Here is a 19,287-nt window from a genome sequence, read left to right on the forward strand (position 1 = left end):
AACTGGAACTGCTTGGGGGTTTCTAGAAAAGACTTTTCTCCCTAGATTCTTTTCTTCTGTCCTTGAAAGCAGTGGACAGAAATCATTATAGTTGGAGCAACAGCAGCCATCTCGGAACCATGAGGCAATAAGCCAGCACACAGGAGATGACAGAATATAAGGATAGAAAGAGCCAGGATGCCTGATGACATCACTGACTTGCTGCACCTAATCTAGCACCCCTTCTTCCAGGTTGCCAGATTTTAAATGTCTGTATTTGTTAATCCACTGTTAGCTGGATACTCTGTTACTTGCAGCCAAAAGCATCCTAATGGAAATCCAAACCTTTGTGCCCACGAACCCTTGGGTTCAACCTGGGCCACTGCCAGCCCTGCTTGGGGGCCAATGATGGAGGTAGAACACAAAGAAGAGGAGACCAAGGTATCTCTGCCACTCACTGCCTGGTGACCTTTGGCAAGTCACTAAACCCCGCCCCCCCAACTGGGACTCTATTTCCCCATTAGAAATTGGAGAAGGCTCTGTGGCCCCCCAGAGGAGCCCTTTCTAATGTGCCCAGTCTGAAGCCATGGCATTGGGCCACCTGAGGGTTTTGCCAGTTAAAATCACCCATAATTCCATGGCTTTACGAGAGGACACTTGAGCTGACAGCGGGGCAGGAGAAGGTGGTAGACATCTTAGGGGAGGGGATTTCATAAAAACTGCCTGGAGCCACAGAATGGAGATGAACATGAGAATAGCTTGCTTGGGGCCTGGAATGCTGAACTTAGACTTGGTTTTGCTTCAGTGGGACATAGGGAGCCAGACAATGTTCTTGAGTGGAGCCATCCCTTGGTCCAATCTGAGTCCTGACTCTGCTCCCGTCTCCCGGCTCCCAAGTATCTCTCGACCTGTGTTTAAAGGAGGCTCAGTCTGGTGGGAGCAGGAGGCAGGAATTCTGAGATCCTCTGTGTGGCCAGGAGAGGCATCTGAATCCTCTTTCTCCCCTGAGAAGATGATCCTGTGACAGGCCACTGGGTTTACCCGCGGGGCCACAGGCGAACACCTGGTTCTTCCCCTGGCCTGGATGAGAACCAAAAGAGAGGAAGAAAAAAATAACAACAATCCTCGGGGCTTCCAGGCACATGCACTTGCAGTGGCCGGCACTGAACCAAGCCCCTTACACTGCTCCATCTCATTCTCAACACCTGAGCTGTAGGCTTGGTCATGTCCCACTCAGCAGTTGGGGAAAGTGAGGCTCGGGGAGGGGACAAGGCAGCTGACAAGAGGCAGGGCTAAGACCTGGGTCTAGGTCTTCCAAACACACTCAGGGGCCCCAGCAGCTGCTAACCCCTGACAGGTGGAGACACAGACTGTCCTGTGCATGCTTCCCTCCCTGCCACCGCCTCTACGAGGAAAGGAGGCAGCTTGAAGAGGAACCATATGGCCTGGATTCCCGGCTTCCACAGAGACACACAGGAACAAGACCTCATCTCCCAGCTACTCTTGCAGCTGAAAATATTTACATCCAAATATGTCCCAATATGCCATATTTTTGCCTCAAGCAGCCTGGGAGTCTATCCTCACCAACTGGGAGTAAGCGAGGCCTGGTTAAGGAGGCTCTTGACTTCCAGGAAAGCTGACGACAATCATGCGAACATTCTAGAAGTTTGGCTGGTGCACCAGAGCCAATCTCCTCTCCTTTTAAATTGCTGCCCGCCCCCAAGGCAGGATGGAGAAGGAAAAAAAGGCAGGGGGGAGGGGAGGATAAAAACAACATCCAAGCCCAGAGGAGGCTTGTTTCTGTTCTTTCTGAATCAAATGCATTGTGCCCAGGTCTGCTGAGCTCATGGCCTTGTGGACTCAAAGAAAATATAGTTATGGTTGATCGCTGAAGTGGGGGTCGGATACGATTTCTCTACAGGCAAGGCAGATCGGCCCCCTGGGACGTGAGAAACTTCAGCCCAAAGAGTCAGAGAGAAACCAGGAGCCCGGACAGAGCCAGTCACCCAGGGTCGCACCCTACTCTATCCTCCACCTGGGGCTCCTCAAAGGGAAAGTGCTGGGAGGGGCTTTCCCCCTTTGCAGCATGACTGCTCAAGGGAGCCGGGTGGACAGCACCCCAGGACCCAGAAGATGCCGCTCTGCAGTCAGGCGAGCTAGCTAGGGCCTGGCCCATCATCCCCCAGGAGTGCTGGGTCACACAGAGGTAACATTCTACAGCATCCCTCTCTGAGGCTTGGTTTCCTAGTCTGCTGAATGGGCAGCTTTGCCTAAGCTCGGTGCTGCTCAAAGAGGTGGGGGGCTGGTGAGGAGCAAAGAGATCAAGGGTGGGGGCTAGAGGGGCTGTGTGCAGGAAGGTTGGGGTCATCATCGCAGCAGGATGCTCCACCCTGTTCCCTGGCCACTCTCCAGGTTCTGACCTGGATCCAGCCTGAGTCCCAAACCCCAGCTGCTCAGGCACCAGCTGGTGATGTGAGCAAGTTGCTCTGAGCCTCTTAGTGATGGAGTTAACAGTTCCAGTCTCACTGGGTACTGAGCAGATTCAACGAGAACTCAAGAAGCTCTTGGCACATGTCATCTCTCAGCGAATGAGAGCTTTGCTGTCATAGCTGCCACTGTTAGCATTCTCATTTCCTTTCTCAGACTCACCCAGGCACACACATGGCACCTTCTCCATGGCTCTGAATTTGCTCAGCGGCACCCTGAGCTGGGGAGTGTTGGAAGAGGCATTCGGCCCTAGGCTGGCCTCACTTGTACTGCCCTGAGCAAGAGCATAAGAGCAGGTTTTTTTCCTGCCTCATCCCTGTTGCTCACCAGTGTCTGTCTGGCCATACCTCATTTGGGACCTGGAAGCAGAGGTTGGCTGCTTCTCAGGCACTGGGTTAGAGGGTGCTGGCCTGGCTTGGTACACATGTTGCTGCCCACATCTCAACATATGACCTCTTTTGGGGCTGCTTTGTGACTTACATACCACTTCAGTGGCTTTGTGGCTGTGGCTGTGTCACCCCTGTAAAGTAACTTCTTTCTCTGTAAATTAGGACTGGCATAAAACTTGCATAGCATTGTGTTTTCACTGATTCATCCATGCATGCATGCATCCATCCATCCATCCACCCACCCACCTATTCATCTGTCCATCCATTCATCCATATCCATCCATCCATGTATCCATCCATCCATCCATCGAGTTTACTATCCATCCATCCATCCATTCATCTGCTATCTAGTCATCCACACATATATCTTTCTATCCAACCACCCATCCATCAACCCATTCATCTATCCACTCATCCATCCACCCACCCATTCACTGCTCATTCATTTGTTCATCCACTATCAACTCATTCATCTATCCATCCATTCATCCATCCATCTATCATTAATTTATCCATCTATCCATCCATTCACCCATCTATCCATTCACCAATCACCCATCTACCCATCATCTATCTATCCACCCACCCACACATCTATCTACTCTCCATCTTCCCATCATCTATCCATCCACCCATCTATTAACCAATGATCCATCCATTCATCCATCCACCCATCCAATTATCCACCCATTCATTTATCAACCAACTACCCATCTACATCCATTCATCCATCCATCCATCCATCCATCCATCTAACCAATTCCATTTCATCATCATCATTCAATTCTCCCTGCCCACCCACACATCCATCCATCTACCCATCTTTCCACCCATCCATCCATCCATTCATCCACCCATTCATCCACCCTTCCATCCATCCATTATCACTCACCCATCTACCCACTCACCCATTCATCCGCCTAGCAGTCATGGGGGCTTCTACATGCTAGTAGAGGATGCAGAAATTTTTTAAAAATCCAGCCTGGCAGGCTTCCCTGACCACCTCCACCTAGCGTCATTTCCCTTTCTGTCTCCCACTAGCTGTCTGGCCACCCAAAAGATTCCTGAAAGCCTGAAAGAGAGACCCCCTCAGGGCTCTTCTACCCGGAATGCTCTCCCACCTCCCCAGACATAGCTCCTAATCGATCCCTCAGACACAGTTTCCAAATCCCCCACATCTACTTGGGGCTTATTGATTGAGTATCTATCTCCCGCAGGTTCCCAGAGAGCAGAAACAGGGCTCTTCTGGGCACTTGTGTAACCTAGGTGGACCCTCATAGTATTTGTAAGAAAGAGGGAAGGAGAGAGTGGGGGAGGTGGGGAGGAATTAAAGGAGGGGAGATCTCTGGCTCCCTCTCCCCACCCCCAATGCAAAGGGTAATGGTTTCTGGAGGGAGCAGCCCTAAGACCAGGAGGGACGAGCCCAGCACCCCACCCTCTTGCACTCCCTCCAGCTGCAGCCGCTTCCTCCTCAGCTCCTTATCTCCCAGGCCGCCCAGCTCCAAAAGCCACAGCCAACGTCCGCTTCCCCACAAACACCAACTGCCCTGCCCAGTGGGAGCAGAGAGCAAGCAAGCACCACCAGAGTGGTCACCAAGGGGTCAGGGCCACTCCCACTCCCACTCATAGACAACTTTCTTCTTTTTCCAACCCAAACTCTTTCAGCCCCACTAATTAGAAAACCAGGCAGGACAGAGGCCTCGTCAAGAAAGTGGAAGTGCCCATCTGTAGGGGGTGCTCCCACAGGTGCAAGCCACCTGAACATCTGCCTGGAACTGGGGGTGGGGGCTGCCCCACCCAGGTTGCCATCCTTTTGCCATCTTTGGGGGTTGTGCAGACCCAAGACCTCTCACTTCCAGGCTCCATACGCCACCCCCACCTCTTGCGGCCTAGAAAACAACAACAATGACAATGACAAGAATACTTATACCAGCTGTCAGAGTCACATGTGCATTGCTGCATGCTGACTCTGTGGCAGACCATGCTTAGCGTTCTAGAGCAGGGTCTCCTCTCCCGGAAACAGTCTGGTAGCCGACACCACTGCCATCACTGTGTCAGGATCACTGGGAACCAACCATGGAGAACACTGGCCAGCGAAGCGCAGCCAGGTTGGCTTCAGATCCTGAATCCTACCGTGACACCCTGAGTCAGAGCATAGGAAGCAAGGATGGGGCAATGAGGACAACGGTGATGCCCAAGGGCTGGCCTGACTCACAGGACCCTTTTCTCCACATGAGCCCTGGGGGTGTTCAGGGACGACATGCACGTGGCAGCCCCTTCTAGGAACAAACATAGTCTTGTCCCTGCACAGGCTCTAGAAGGATGCCCCAACTACTGAGACAGGGCTGGCCTCTGGGGAAAGACGTGGGAGAGAGGAAGTGCTTACGTTTCTGCATGCTCCCTTCTGCGCTGCTTCCAGAGTGGGTGGGGACCAGGAGCCCCAGGCAGCTGGGGAGGAGCCCCGACTGGAGCAGGGCTGGCCAGAGCAGCCAGAGCAGGAACCACCTTGAGGTCTGGCTCAAGGGCATAGTTGATGCCCATGGATGGCTGGCCCTAAGAAAGGGGCTCTAGGAAAAATCTGGCTGAGGGTAGGAGCAGGAGGATGCCCCCAGGCTACCCCTGGCTGAAGGTAGGGCCAGGCCCAGGAGGGTGGGGAGACAGGTGGGGGACTCAGCCAGGATGGACACTGACCCCATGTGCTGACCTGCACCCCCACCCAGGTCGAGGAAACACACCCAGCACACCAGGACTCGAGTGGGTGGGGTGTCACCAGCCGGAGGTAGGAGGAAGTTGTTGGAAGTCAGACCGGAATGGCCACAAGGGAAGGCCCGGCAGGGCTGGGCCCAGATGGTTCCTGTTGAGGAAGCAGGGTGGGCACAGCTGCACGGCTGCTTCCCTGTCCCCCAGCCGCACTATCACAGTGACACAGCTGGCTGCCTCGCCTGTAGGCTGCGGGGAGACCTCCCCCGCCCCCTGCCTCCCCAAGCCCGCCCCGAATCACATGAGCCCCTGCGGCCTCCCGCCCCTTCCCCAAGCAGGCAGGCAGTGGCTGCTAGAAGGCCCAGAGCCGTCTGGGGTCAGCTCTGAAACCCAGACTGGCCAAGACCCCTCATCTGTCCCTCGAGGCCCCTTGAGGTCGGTAAAGGCACTCACAGCCGAGCTCGACCCTGGCCCCGTGCTGGCCCCTGCTGGCCCCTGGAGGGCTGCCCACCTCGCGCCCAGGTCAAGATTCAGTCTCCGGGATCTACCTCTAGCTCCATGTCTCACTCATCTCCTATGCTGGAGAGCGGGCTTCTGCCATCCACTAGCTGCTCGGCTTCCCGGGGTCCCAGGAAGGGCAGCCCAGGTAAGGGAATGGGGGGTGGGGAGCAGCTGGAACAGGTGGCTGGAGAGTGACATCTCCAAGCTGCTGCCTGTCCAGCTCTGTTGATGGCGCGAGCCTGCCGTGTTGACTCACCTCAGACATCCACACAGCCTCTTCATAGGGTACAGTCCCACACAGCTGGGGCAGGTGGCCCAGGGAGGACCTGGCAGGTGCCAGGCTGGGTGTGTGGGCCCTACCTTGAGGCAGATGCTAAACAGCGGGGCTGCTAAGTCCCTTATGAGAGCGTGGGCTCTGTCCTCCTCGGTGGGCAGGGTCCTGGACTCGGCGAGGAAGATGGTGTGCAGATGAGTTGGGGGACTCAGAGAGCCCTCCTCCTGGGAGGGCCCAAAACATTGAGTTTGGATAAGGAAACTGAGGCCAGAGAGAAGAGGGCCTGGCCTCAAACTCTGAGAGCAAGTGATGGTCTAGTCTGGACCCCAGACCTTGCTAAGGAGCAGCCTTGCTAGGGTTCCCATCCTTTGCAGCCAGTGAAAGAGGGAAGTGGGGGACATTGACTCCAGCTCTTATGTCCCTGGGGGACTTGCAGGACTTCATCCCCAAGGAGCTGCAAGTGCCTGGCCCCACTCCTTAGCCTACAGCCACGTGGCCACACTCTGAGGAGACTCTGGGACCTTCTAGATCTCACAGACCCAAGTCTCAATGCTGCAGTCATCTCCAGGGTCCAAACGGGCCCCTGACACCCACATTCAGCACCCCAACCCAGGGGCAGTCCTGCCTCTTCTATAGAGAGACCACGTTCCCTGAGCAGGTCCCCCCACCTGCTACTATCCAGGGGCCTGAAGACCAGGCCCAGACATGGGGCTCCATCAGTCACCTCAGACACTTCCAAAGCTAAATGGCCCAGCTTCACGCATAATAATGTGTTGTTGGCTTCTCTCTAGTCTGGGTGATTCAAAGATGGCTATAGGGTGATGCTAGGTCACTGGCCCTGGGAGGTGGTCACTCTGCCCCTCAAGCTGACCAGAGGCGCTGGTCACATCCAGCTCCAGATGGGAACCACACGGCCGCCCCTCTTTTTTTGGGGCAGCCCTGTTCTGCAGCCCAGTTCTGCAGCCCGCCACTGTGCCCTGGCCAGCCCTTCCTCACCAGTGCCTCAGTTTCCTTGTGTGTCAAACCCCATCGTCCTGCTCCCTGGTGGAGAGTAAGAGCAGCTCTCAAAGTCCAGGCCAGGAAGGGAGAGGGAGAGCGGGTGGGGTGTGCGTGAGAGCTGCTGGCTGCTGTTTTGTTTGTATGGTGGGGGCTGGGGAGGTGCGGGGGTGTTGATCAGTGAATTTGAGGCCAGGAGGTGGCCATAAACCCAGCTGTACTCACAATATCACTCACGGTACTGGTTAAGCTGCAGACAGACACCTGGAACAGATGGTCTGGGTGGACCTCTGACACAGAATCCTAGCCATCCGTTTATTAACCCCATGGCCGCTGTGCATCCCAAGAGGAGCACTGCTCACTTGAGAGGCCGGGCGCTTCACTAGGAGTAGGGAAAGCAGTGGGCATTTGGCTAGTGTGTTGAGTTGAGGGTTTACCTGGGCATGGAGTCTCAGCCCTGTGACACTGGCTTTTAGGAGCTCAGGTCCTATCTTCTCTAAATCACCTGGCCCCACAGATGGCCACAGCCACACCAGGAGACATTCAGCCCCACAGGCTCCCCCAGGGGGACAAATGCTGGACCCTGTGGCGCCAGAAGGCACCACCAGGGAAAGCAGCAATGGGTCCTTCTGGAGAGAGCCTTTGGGGGCCCTGGGGGCTTGGAGTCCGTGGGCAGCATAGCTCCAGTATGCAGCTTCTCAGGCCCACAGGCTTCCCAAAAGTCTGTGAAAACCTTTGAGACCCAAAACCACGTTAAGTGGTTCTAAACTATGGAAAGAACAGTAAGTCATATTTCTCAAAGCTGAAGTGTAAGATTCTTTCTGTTTGAGAACAAACATGTATAAATGCCGCCCTGCTATCCTCCTGTTTGGAAGGAGGTGGGGGTGAAGGGGGTTTGGGGGCTGAAGATGGGGAACAATGGGGCTTTTGCATCTCTGACCATCAGATCCTACAGCTGAGTACAGGGTAGCCCTGAGCAGCCTGACCCCTTCCTGGCCAGTCCCCTAGGAGACTGGGACCCGTACCAGCTCCGCTGTAGCAGAGGGTCTAGGACCCATCAGGACCCCACAGTGTGGTGGATCCACTGAGGGCAGGCGAAAACCCCACTGCAGAGGGTGGAGGAAATGGCCCCATCTAGAGGAGAGTTTGCTGTACTCAGATTTGTTAGGTGCCTACTGTACGTACTGCGAGCTGTGCAGGGACTAGGGGCTCGTCTCTACAAGCCCACTTTCCAGATAAGGAGACTGAAGGTCACGGTGCTGTGTCTCCACAGGAAGGAGAGGTGGAAACCAAGACACTTGGCAGAGGTGCCAGGGATGGAGGCATTGAAATCTGCTCATGATTTAGCCTGAAGCTGAAGAGGCTGGGAGCGGGGGCCCGGGGGCGGGGGGAGGTGACAGTGCAATGTACTGTGACCACCCTAAGACAAGCCTTTCAGTATCACCTGAGAGGCTAGCATGGGATCCAGGTAGCAGGTTTCAGCTTAAGCACTAGATAGTGAGCATCCCGTCACAGTTGGAGTCCAAGCAAAGGCAGTCGTTAGGGGGTTCCAAGCAAAATCTGCTGGCAGGCACTATCCTGCGAGGAAGCCTGAAGCCAGCCGGACCCCAACCTTGGGCCACCTGGTCCGGGGGCAGGGTTTAGAAGCCACCACAGGCACCAAGTGGCATGGTCTTCTCCACCCCACTTTGCCTTCCCTCTGCCACGTTCCTCCTCCCCCTCCAGCTGCTACCTGTCCACAGGTTTTTCTCTGGAATGTTCTCTGCCTGGAATCCCCTTTCCAATATATTAATTTCCTGGGGCTGCTGTAACAAATGATCACAAACCGGGTGACTTAGAACGGTAGATATCTATTCCCTCCCAGCTCTGGAGGCAGGTCTGCAATCCAGGTGTGGGCAGGGCTGCGCTCCTTCTGGAGGTTCTATGGGAGGATCCTTCCTGCCTCTTCCAGCTCCTGGGGGCTCCAGGCATCCTTGGCTTGTGGCTGCATCGCTCTAATCTCTGCTTCCGTCGTCACATGGCCTCTCCATGTGTGTCTTTGTGTCCTCTCCTCTTATAAGGACACTTGTCATTGGATTTAGGGCCACTCCAATCCAGGCGGCCAGTGCTCCAACTCTCCCATTATGTTCCAGGCAGTGAGATTAGGGGAAGGTGCCCATTGCCTGCCTGTATAGCCGTCTTCCGTCACAGCCCACGGCTAGGGCTTGGGAACATGGCCTCCAGCTGCAAGGGAGTCTGGGTGCTTCCAGGGGAGTGGGACAATCTGAAGCTCGAGGGCTCTCTGTCCCGACCCCCCTCTGCCCCACTTTTTATTCAGCTCTGGCCCCTGTGGGGAGAAGGTCAGCTATGGATGCTGGTAGATTTACACAGGGAGGAGCCAGGGTATTTGGGGTTAGAGGATGAGTGAGAGGATTTCGGAATCACAGGCCCTTTCTATGATGAGGGACTGAGGGCAAAGCCCACACTGACTGTCTGACCCGTGACATAGCAACGACTATCCATCCACGTCTGGTGCAAAGTACTGTCAGCACGTATATGATTTCGTCTATACCGTGGCGCCTATCTCTAGCCTTCTCACACCCTGCGGAGGCCTCTCCCCTCACTCAGGCCTGACCCAGACCCAAAGTGACAGCTCTCATCTCCCACTTCTTGTTTCCCCCTTACTGGTCATACAGGGCTGGGGTCTCCTGTGTCAAGATCAGAGCCCAGGGCCTGCCAAGCACTATGTTCCGCTGTAACTGCCACCGCAGAAGATAACCAGGGTTCCCAGGGGCACACAGCAGGCAAGAGCAGAGGTGTAATTGAACCCAGCTCCGCTGACCCTGCAGGATGGCTGTAGAAGCACACGGGCAAGGGGTCTCATTTAGGGTGGAAAGCTGGCTCCAGACCCCATGCAAAACCAGGTGGTCCTGGCAGGAAACCAGTAGCACGGGGAGTGTGGACAGCTAGCAGAGGAACCATTTACAAAGGTCAAACAGAGTGGCAGGGACAGCACAGAAGTCTGGAGGCAGGTACCCGCTGGCCTGAGGGGCGAAGAGGGGTGGAGGAAAGGAGCTGAGAGAGAGACCGAGAGGGAGTGGAGAAAGGGTCTGTGGCTGTCCAGGGAACCAGGAAGCTCTCGGGAGGGTGGACCACAGGACAAACACCCACCTCTCTCCCCCTCTACCCTTCATATCTTCTGAAGCCCCTAGGATGGTCCCCAGGGCCAGCCTCCAGGGCACAGAGCCGAGGAGCAGGGGAGCGGGGACTCGACTCTCAGGCGGACGGATGCTCTGGACTGAGTCTCACAGCAGATTCCAAGTGCAGGACCCTATCCCTGTGTCCTTGCCTCAGGATGAAGAGGAAGCCGGTGGAGCGAAGACTCTGCTCCACCCCAAATCCTGGGAAAGTAGTGCTCCTTTCCACCCCCGGTAAATGTGGAGTGTTCTTTCTCTGGGACCCGCAGTTTCTGCTAGGACTTGCTCTTTCCTTCCCCACACCATCCCCATCCTCAAGCCTTCTGGGCCAGCCAGCAAGAGGACAGTGAGCACCCACGTCCTCCCGTCCATCAGACCCTGAACCCAAGCTTAGGGAAGACACAGTCACAGGGCAGGATGTCACCCAGAAGGACAGGGTGCAATCTAGGCTGGCTTCCTGGAGGAAGTGGTCCCGCAGGGGCAGCTGGAGGAGGCAAAGGAGACTTTCACTTCTTGACGTCCTGACTGAGAGGAGAGGCGTCCTTAACCTGCCTGCACCGGCTGCGCGGGGCTTTCTCATGCACTTTCACTTCCGTGACTACAATCAACCTGACGAGGCACAGCCGGGAAGAGTGGCCTGGGGAGATGCCCGACCTGGTTGTAGCTGAGCCAGGACTCTCCATCCAGTGCTCTTTCCTGGAGATATCCACTTGAGAAGAGGCTGAGGGAGGGGAGGGGGCTGGGGGCAGCTGTGGAGGTGAGAGAAGAGGGGCCTCTACTAGTGCCACCCACCTGCCCACCCTCTGAGGAGACTCAAGGCCAGCCAGGTGCCCATGGACTCTGGGTCATTCATATCGATTACTATTAGACTCCAATGGGTGCTAATGAAATTTTCGCCATCATAACACCACACGCGTGTCCCGCCAGTACAGCCAGGGTGGCTCCTTTCCTGCCCCTTATCCCAGCACCCACTCAGCCACAGTGCCCGAGGTGCCTGGGTCAGAAGCCTATGCTTGCACACATCCCTTCCCCAGGGCTTGTGGGTCAGGGGCTATGGGGTGCAGCCAACTTGGGTTGTCATCCAGGAGAACTGGGGCTCAGCAATCCTTGGACGATGAGTGGGGTGAGCACCAAGAGGCCTGGTCCTCAGACAGCACAGGTCTTCCAAGTGGACCATGACCTGCCTCAGACTCAGTGAGCCCCGACAGTGGGGACATGGGAGAGGGCCTCTGCGGTTGTTTTCCAAAATCTCAAGCTGCTGGAGGAGAGGGGGCAGATAGAGCGGGACCAGCAGTCCCATTCCAGACTCTTTCCTAGCCCCAGGTATGGCATCCTCCCAGCAATCCTTCAAGATATCACTGACCTGGTTATACAGATGAGGAAACAAATCAGAGAGGTCAAGGAAACTGCCTATGGTCACACAGCATTGCCAGCAGGGTAGGGAGCCTCCCTGTCAGCTAAGAACCCTCCCGGGGAAGAGATGTAGCTGAGGTGGGACCTCAGGAAGGGACTCCCTTTTGCATTCCGCACTCCTCGTGTGAAAGCCTGAAACCGTGGCTGGCAGCCCACACCCTCAGCTGGACCCTCCAAGAGCCTACGTTGGGGTCTGCCTGCTCCACACTGGGGAGCCCAAGGCAGGTGCTGCCTGACATTCCCAGCTGACACCTGGATTAAGTGTGTCCCAGCTGATGTGGCAGAGTTGCCTGCCTGTCCCAAGGTCCTCGGGGTGAGACCCCCTTCTGCTGGCTGCTGCTTTGAAACCTTTTAAAAAGTGGGTGTTTTGAGTGCCTGCTCCGTACAGCTTAGGGTTCTAGGAAGGTGCAGGCTTCTGCGTCCCGCTTTCATTCTCAGGGTCGGGGGAGATGTAGAAGGGTATCCCTTCCTGAGAGGGCCACCTGCTAGCCTGGGGCTCACACCCCTGAGGGGCACGTGGCCTGGTCCTTTCCTGGGTCTGCGCAGCTTCACAAACACGTAGAGGGGATGGATGGTGCAGGGGGAGGAGGCCCTAGAGGGACGGGGCAGGGTCGGAAGAGGCTGCTCTGAGGACCGGACCTCCGGCCGGGCTCTGTGCTCTGGTCTGTGTGGTCCGGTTTCCCTGATCCTCAGTTTGCTCATCTGCAAGGGCAATAGGTTGGACCAGATGGGTGGCTGAGCTATGAGGGCTGGACTGAGAACAGGCTCTGCCACTTGCCCCACGACCCAGCAGGCCTATCTGTGACGTGGGGATGACAGCCAGCACCAGGGTGGTGAGAGACGCCCCCACCAACACCTACCTGTCTCAGTGCCCAGACCATTGCCCAGAACTGCCTCTCCCTCCCTCATCCTCATGCTTATCTCTCTCCACCCTCCTCCCCCCTCCCCGCCCCAGGACCCTGGCTATGACCTTCTGCAGTCCCTCCCCGGCAAAGACCACATGGGGCGGCTGAGAGGTAGCCCATGGAGAAGGAAGTGGGGGGTTTACTCTGCCTGTGGGCTCCCAGAGCTTCCTCCTTCCTCCCAAATCGAGGTACATTTTGAGTGCTGTGGAAAGCCCCGACTTCACAGACCCTAGGAGGGAAGAACAAAGTGGAAACAGGGACAAGCAAGAAGGGGCAGGAGGGACCCTACACTAATTGGCCAGCCTCGCTGTGCCCTTTACTCCATGCTGCTGGGACCGTGGATCCCAGGCCAGCCTGGGACAGTCAGCTGTCTCCCTCTGAGGCTCGGAGCTTCTTCAGAAATGAGGCCCCCTCTGCCAAGCCCTGGATTTGGGCACCTGAAGTTTTCTCATGGCTCAGTTCTCTTATTAAGAGAAAAGACTTAAGGTTTCTAGCTCCTTATCTGTGAAAGGCTCCTGCCAGCCCGGGACCCTAATACCCAGACCTTGGAGCTCAGATCAGAGCTCAGAGAGGTTGTAATTTGCCTGAGGGTCCTAGAGCCTGCCTCCCCTAGGATACCGCCCTCGCTCCCATTGCTGGCCACACACCTACTCCTGTCCCAGCCACGAGGGGAAAGAGGCTTCTTCCCCTGGAGGCAGTGTACAGCCCTGACTCCCTCCTTCTTCCTATTCGCTTCCCAGGGGCCCTCAGTGCAGTGTGTTGTCTTGACCTTCCCCCAGCCCTGGACACATGGATAGACAGACTTCAGAGCCCATTTTCACCCTCCACCATCATAGTATTTTCTAGACCAAGGTTGGGACCGCACATCGCAAAAGCAGGTGACAAAAAATGCAAGTCAGAACCTGTGTCACTGCCCCCTTCTCAGCCCCCAAGGGCATTGCATCCCCAAGTCCTCCAAGGCCAAGGTGCTGAGCTTGGCCCCGGCCTCCCAGCCAGGGCTTCCTTGTCTGCAGCTGGAGGGACTGTCCCCACCTGGGGGGCTCTCCAGGCAGGGGCTCCACCCAGAGCTTTGGGGTAGAGAGCGCAGCTGGTGCAGGCAGATAGGAGCAGGCAGCTTCCTGTTGGAAACCGAAACTGCCAGGTGTTTCCCTCTCTCCTGAGGTGACCGAGAGACAGCTGGATCCGCAGTCCTGCAGCTCTGTCCCTCCATGCTGTCCCCGGGCGGGGCCAGGCAGCCCTCCTTTCAGGCAAGCACCCGCGTCCACTCCGACTAGGCTTCTCACCTCTCACCATACCGTGCGTCTCTGAGCCTCAGTTCACAGCCTGTGAGCTGGACTAAGATGACCTCTGCCCCCTGAGGTGGACAAGTGCAGGCGCCTCACGGCTCTGCTACCGTCTAGGGCTCCTGGAACAACCTGAGCCACCGTGACAAAGGATTTCAAAGCCTTTGTGCAAAACCGAAGATGTAAAATACATTAATAATTTTTAACTTGAATCCATGTGAAAATGATAGTGTTTTAGATAGATCAGATTTAACAGAACATTAAAGCCAATTTTGCTTGTTTCTTCATATTCCTTCACTCTGGCTGCCATAAAATGAAACATTTCGCACACGGCTCACGTCTAATTTCTGCCAGGCTGGCTGCTCTGAGTCCATGGGGCCCAGGAGACAAGAGGGACGGGTCTCACCCGTCACCAACATCTGGGCCTCTGACATGCTCCCTGTACATCTCATCCCTTTGTCATTGTGGTCAATCTTTAAATGATGAAAAAACTCTCACACACCAGAAAAGCCCCATCACAGGGAGCGAACAGGGCTAACATGCACTTCGTTTCAGAGCCAGCTCCCTCCCTTCCCCTTCTTTGTTAAAATGAGTTATTATAGGTTCGGTGCCCCCCACCTCAGAAGCTGTCCCACCCTGGCACGGTGAGATGGGATCAGGAGCTGTTTAAAGCCACTTGCTGGGGTGGGACCCAGTTGGCTTTCTCAGCCGCGTCTTGGCCAAGCTGCTTGACCCCTCCTCGCCCCAGGTCCCATTTCCTTCATCAGTAAAATGGGCCCATAACATGTGTTAGCACTTTGAACTTCACCAGGAGTCTCAAGGGACCGCTTTTATCTGTGTCTTTCCCAGACACATTGTGATTTTCTGTGTTTTGCATTGTTACATGTTCTATGTATTCTTTTGCAATTTTCGATTTTCTCTCCCGTGGTCATTTTGTACACAGCAGGCATCGGCGAGGTTGTTCCTTCATAGTGTCTTGGTGGTCCCACCAGCCCAGGCAAGGCCAGAGGGTGGAGCTACAAGGAGAGGCACCCCCAGCTCCTGGGGAAAAGGCTTTTTTGTACAGCTGAAATGTCCAGCGATAGTGCGGGGTGTTTCTGGAGGTCGTGAGTGCCCACGGCTCCTGGGACAGTTCCCGGTTTGCAGAAACTAGTGCACCAGAGGAGTTGAGGCAGGAGGCAGGACACTGGACACCTGGGCACTTGTACTGTCCCCGGCATTGAGCGTATGGTGGGGGCTGGGGGAGGGGGGCTCAGGAGAACTAGCCTTATCCTTTTTGAACAGGGGTTCGGCCGTCAACCCAAATGAGGCCGTTGAGGGAAGTCCAGCTGCGATGAGCACGTGGGCGAGAGGCCCCCGAGGCTGAGTGACCGTGCCTCCGCGCTGCTCTGTGCGTGGCACTCGCAGTGGCCGTCCCCTTCGCTACTGTTGAGGACGTTAAACCCGTGGGGCTCCGGGCCACAAGTCTAGGGGAGGCCTTGACGTGAGTCAGGCAGCGGAAAGTCCTGGCGTCGTGTGGGCATGAGAGATGTGACCTTTGGAGCATGAGGCCTCCGAGTAAGCTGGGAAACCCCGCTGCAATCCAGGAAGCAAGAAACCGGGTTCCAAGTAGCCGGGGAATGCTCGGCCCCTCCCGAAAGCACTAGAAGGAAGAGGCGGTGGAGGGGACTTCTGCATCTGCCATTTGCTCATTGAGCCCCTCTTTCCTCTTTTCTCGTCACTCTACAGCACAGAGGTGGGGGCCTAGGCCTGTCCTTAGTCGAGAGACTAAGCTAGTGAGAGAACACCCTCACGGGTCCCTCGATGAGGCCAGGAACGTGTAACCGAGCTGTGCCTCATGCGGGGGCCTGGAACATCCTCCTGGTGAGGCAGCCCTGGCTCCTGCAGCTGGGCCCGGAGTGGGCAAGACAGGAGCCTGCAGCTGCCTCTGGCATCAGAGAAGTGGGCTGGGGCACCAGGGGGCAGTGGGAGCCTGGCGGGGACCCGGCAGGGGGTGCCAGGGCAGGGAGTATTATAATATAAGTGGTAGCAGTGGTCATAACCATGTTTCCCAGTTGCCAAGCTCTTAAGAAAGCATTTTCCTTCGTCCCCTCTTGTCTGTGAGGGAGGCATGTTGGTATCCAGCTTTGCTCCTGCGGCACCAAGACAGCACAGCATTCACTTGGTCGGGGAGACACCTGTCACACGCTGGACACCAGGGTCTATTATTGAAGACATTGGTTCCTTGACTTTTTATTTATTTTTGCTTGCCTGCCCCCTCCAATGTCTTTGAAAAGCCAAGTCCCCTTTAAGGTGATATATCTTACAAAACGACCTCACTCATCTCGGTTGCACCCTACTCTAGGGTCACTTCTTTTCTGATGGATAACAGTGGCCCTATGGCTACCAGAGAAGTTGGCAAAAGGAATGTTAGCTACGTACCACAACCTGCCCTCGGGGTCAGGTTTAACACTCCCAAACCCCCTCCATGCATTAACGAGTGGCACACAAGACGCATACTTGCTTCACAAGGTGTATGCCCTGCACACTTGGCAAGCCGGCCCACTTGGCACGAAACATGAAACAGGACAACATAGCAGAGGCAGGAGCCGGGCCTCTGGGGAGCATCGTGCCTCCAATATCCTTCTAAACCAATGGCTGGTGCAAGACCCTTGGCAATGATGCAATGGACCAGCTTGCAACATCTAAATATTGTTGTTTAAACAGTCGTAAAGGTTGTGTTGTCCAGCGTTTTGTATATTTTATACTATACATGTGCTTAGGACCTATTTTCATGAAATCCTTAAAGCTGAAGATTTAGCACACTTGCTTAATGAAAATATCGTCACAAAACCAAACTGGCAGAGCTGGTCTTTGCCGGAACCCATTCCACCCAGACTGACATTTGTCAGCTGTTAATTCAAATAACCATGTTATTAAATGACTTGACTGTCTCACTTCCGAATTCCAATTTTGATATGGATGGATGGATGGATGGATGGTTGGATGGCGGATAGTAGATGGATGGTAGGTGCCTGAATGGATGGACAACGGATAAAATGAACAGGTTAAAAAGAAAGTGAGAAGACAGACAGGCAGGAAAATTCAAAGTATACCCTTCAAAAAGTTAAAAACATAATTCTTAAATTATAGCAAGCACGTGTCAAAGATGTGTCTCCCTCATTGATGAGGAAACCATCAGGACGGCAAAGTCGGTTCAAGGGAGGACATACATGGGCAACTCCATACCCCGTGAAGAAAGAACGCTGCACTAAAACAGATAAACCAGAGTCAGTAAAGAGCAATCTTTTCTATGGAACAAAAATAGTTTGCAACCTGTCCGTTTCCTACAAGTTTACACCTAACAGACAGAGTCCGAGACCCAATCGGCAATAGATAGAAAGGCAACGCGGGCATGTCCCTTAAGGGCCACTGACCCTTAGTTTCCTGGCTTCACCCCAAGAGGAAGTGAGAAAAGTAGGGGAGGCATGGAGGCTTGCTGGTTTTCATACCCTGAGGCAAAGCACTGTGGTTGGATTTAGGCTGCAGGAGAGGCAGGTAAAGAGAGGAGGTGAGAGTGAAACGGGAAAATGAGCATACCACAGGCCCGACTTTTCGCCAGAATAATCTGGAAGGTGAGGACCCCACCGAGTCCATTCAGCTGTCTTGCACGGGTAGCTGGAAAATCTCGTGCGCATACCCGTTTTGAAGACCCTGGCTACAGGCCAAGAACCCCCTTACCCACAGCATGGGGCAGGCCTTGCGGGGGCCGGAAAGTTCTCTGTGCTTTTTTCACTGGAAAACGGAACCCCTCTTCTTTCGGAGGACATCACTGCAAGCCAATTGCCCTCCATCTACAGCTTCCCCCCTCACAGTGCGAAGACAGGGGCTCAGAGAGATGAGGAGCTTCGCAACCTCTGGGCCAGGCCTGGACCCCTGCCTGCTGCCTCCCTGCCAACTCCGCCTACACCAGGAGCTGCTGCTGTCTGCGATTCAACAGGAGGCAGTTCTCATTGGGTCTGAAGTTTGCCTAGTCGTTTCACTGCCAGAACGGTGCCTGGCACACATTCGGTGCTCAAGCAACCTCCACTGAGAGAATCTGGGAGAATGCTTGAGCTGGTAGAAGCAGAGATGAACCCAGAAAAATTATACTAAGTGAAAGGAGCCAGACACAAAAGGCCTCGTATTGTACGATCCATTCATATAAAGTCCAGAACAGGCAAATCCACAGCGAAGGAAAGTAGATCGGTGGTTGCCAGGGGCAGGGTGAGGAGAGGAGTGACTGCTAGTGGGGGCGGGGTTTACCTTTGGGGCGAGGGAAAGTCCTGAAACTAGATAGAGGTGAAAGTTGTCCAACAACGTGAATATACTTGTTGCCACTGAATTGTTCATTTTTTAAATGGTTAAAATGGTAAATTTCATGTTCTGTGTCTTGGACCACAATAAAAAAAAAAAAAAAAAAAAAAAAACCACTTCAATTTCTTAAAAAAAAATAAAAAGCATAGCAAGATGAGCACTTAATCTAGGCCTCAGGGCCCCCCATAACTCATCCAACGTGTGTCCTACAGACACGAAAACTCATCAGTGGCCTTGCTCCAGAGCACTCTGTGTCACATCCCCTCTCCAGGGCTTGGGCAGTGTTATCTCCCTCGCCCATCCCCACCCGGGCCCTGGGCCTGTGCAGCTTCCTCTGGCTTCCCCTCCAGATTTGCTGTGGGAGAAGTCAGCCCCAGCATCCTGTCTGCCTGCCTGCCCTCATCCAGGCATTTATCTGCCCTGGGGCATCCCCACTGCTCTGGGTTGGCTGAGAAGACAGGGTGCAGAGGTCCCTACTTTATCTCCTCCTCTGCAGGCTGCAGAGCATGTTTTAATGTACATGTTGTCTGTCTTCCCAAAGGCACCTCTACACGTCCGTGTTTGCCTTCTGAGCAGGCGGGAGCAGGATCTGTGTGTGCGTAGAAATCATGCAGGGTGTCGGAGCCTGCGACTCTCAGAGTACAGGGTGCTAAGGTGCAATCCTCCCCATGTAACACCACGCTTCCAGGATGTCTATGTTGGGGGCATGCTGAGCGCCTCCAGGACAAAGGGAGATGCTGAGCGTGACAGTGCTTCCCAGGGCTCAACAAATGTCACTTCTGAAATGTTGCTTCTGAGAACCACTTGGACGTCTGTTTTTGGTCCTTTCAAGTGGACTTTTGGGTAATT

General features: G+C 54.9%; 1 protein-coding gene across 2 annotated transcripts in view; it reads left to right on the plus strand.

The window, feature by feature from the left end:
* Nucleotides 1–5,894: 5,894 nt before the first annotated feature.
* Nucleotides 5,895–19,287, plus strand: part of CBFA2T3 (CBFA2/RUNX1 partner transcriptional co-repressor 3) — an 89,704-nt gene continuing 76,311 nt past the window's right edge. For both annotated transcript variants that reach the window (XM_039888649.1, XM_039888651.1), the window contains exon 1: nucleotides 5,895–6,201. In XM_039888649.1, the coding sequence (XP_039744583.1) occupies nucleotides 6,114–6,201 (88 nt within the window). In that variant the 5' untranslated portion in view covers nucleotides 5,895–6,113. The remainder of the gene's footprint in view (nucleotides 6,202–19,287) is intronic.

This window comes from Pteropus medius, unplaced genomic scaffold (assembly GCF_902729225.1).
Source record: "Pteropus medius unplaced genomic scaffold, Ma_sr-lr_union100, whole genome shotgun sequence".
Lineage (NCBI taxonomy): Eukaryota > Metazoa > Chordata > Mammalia > Chiroptera > Pteropodidae > Pteropus > Pteropus medius.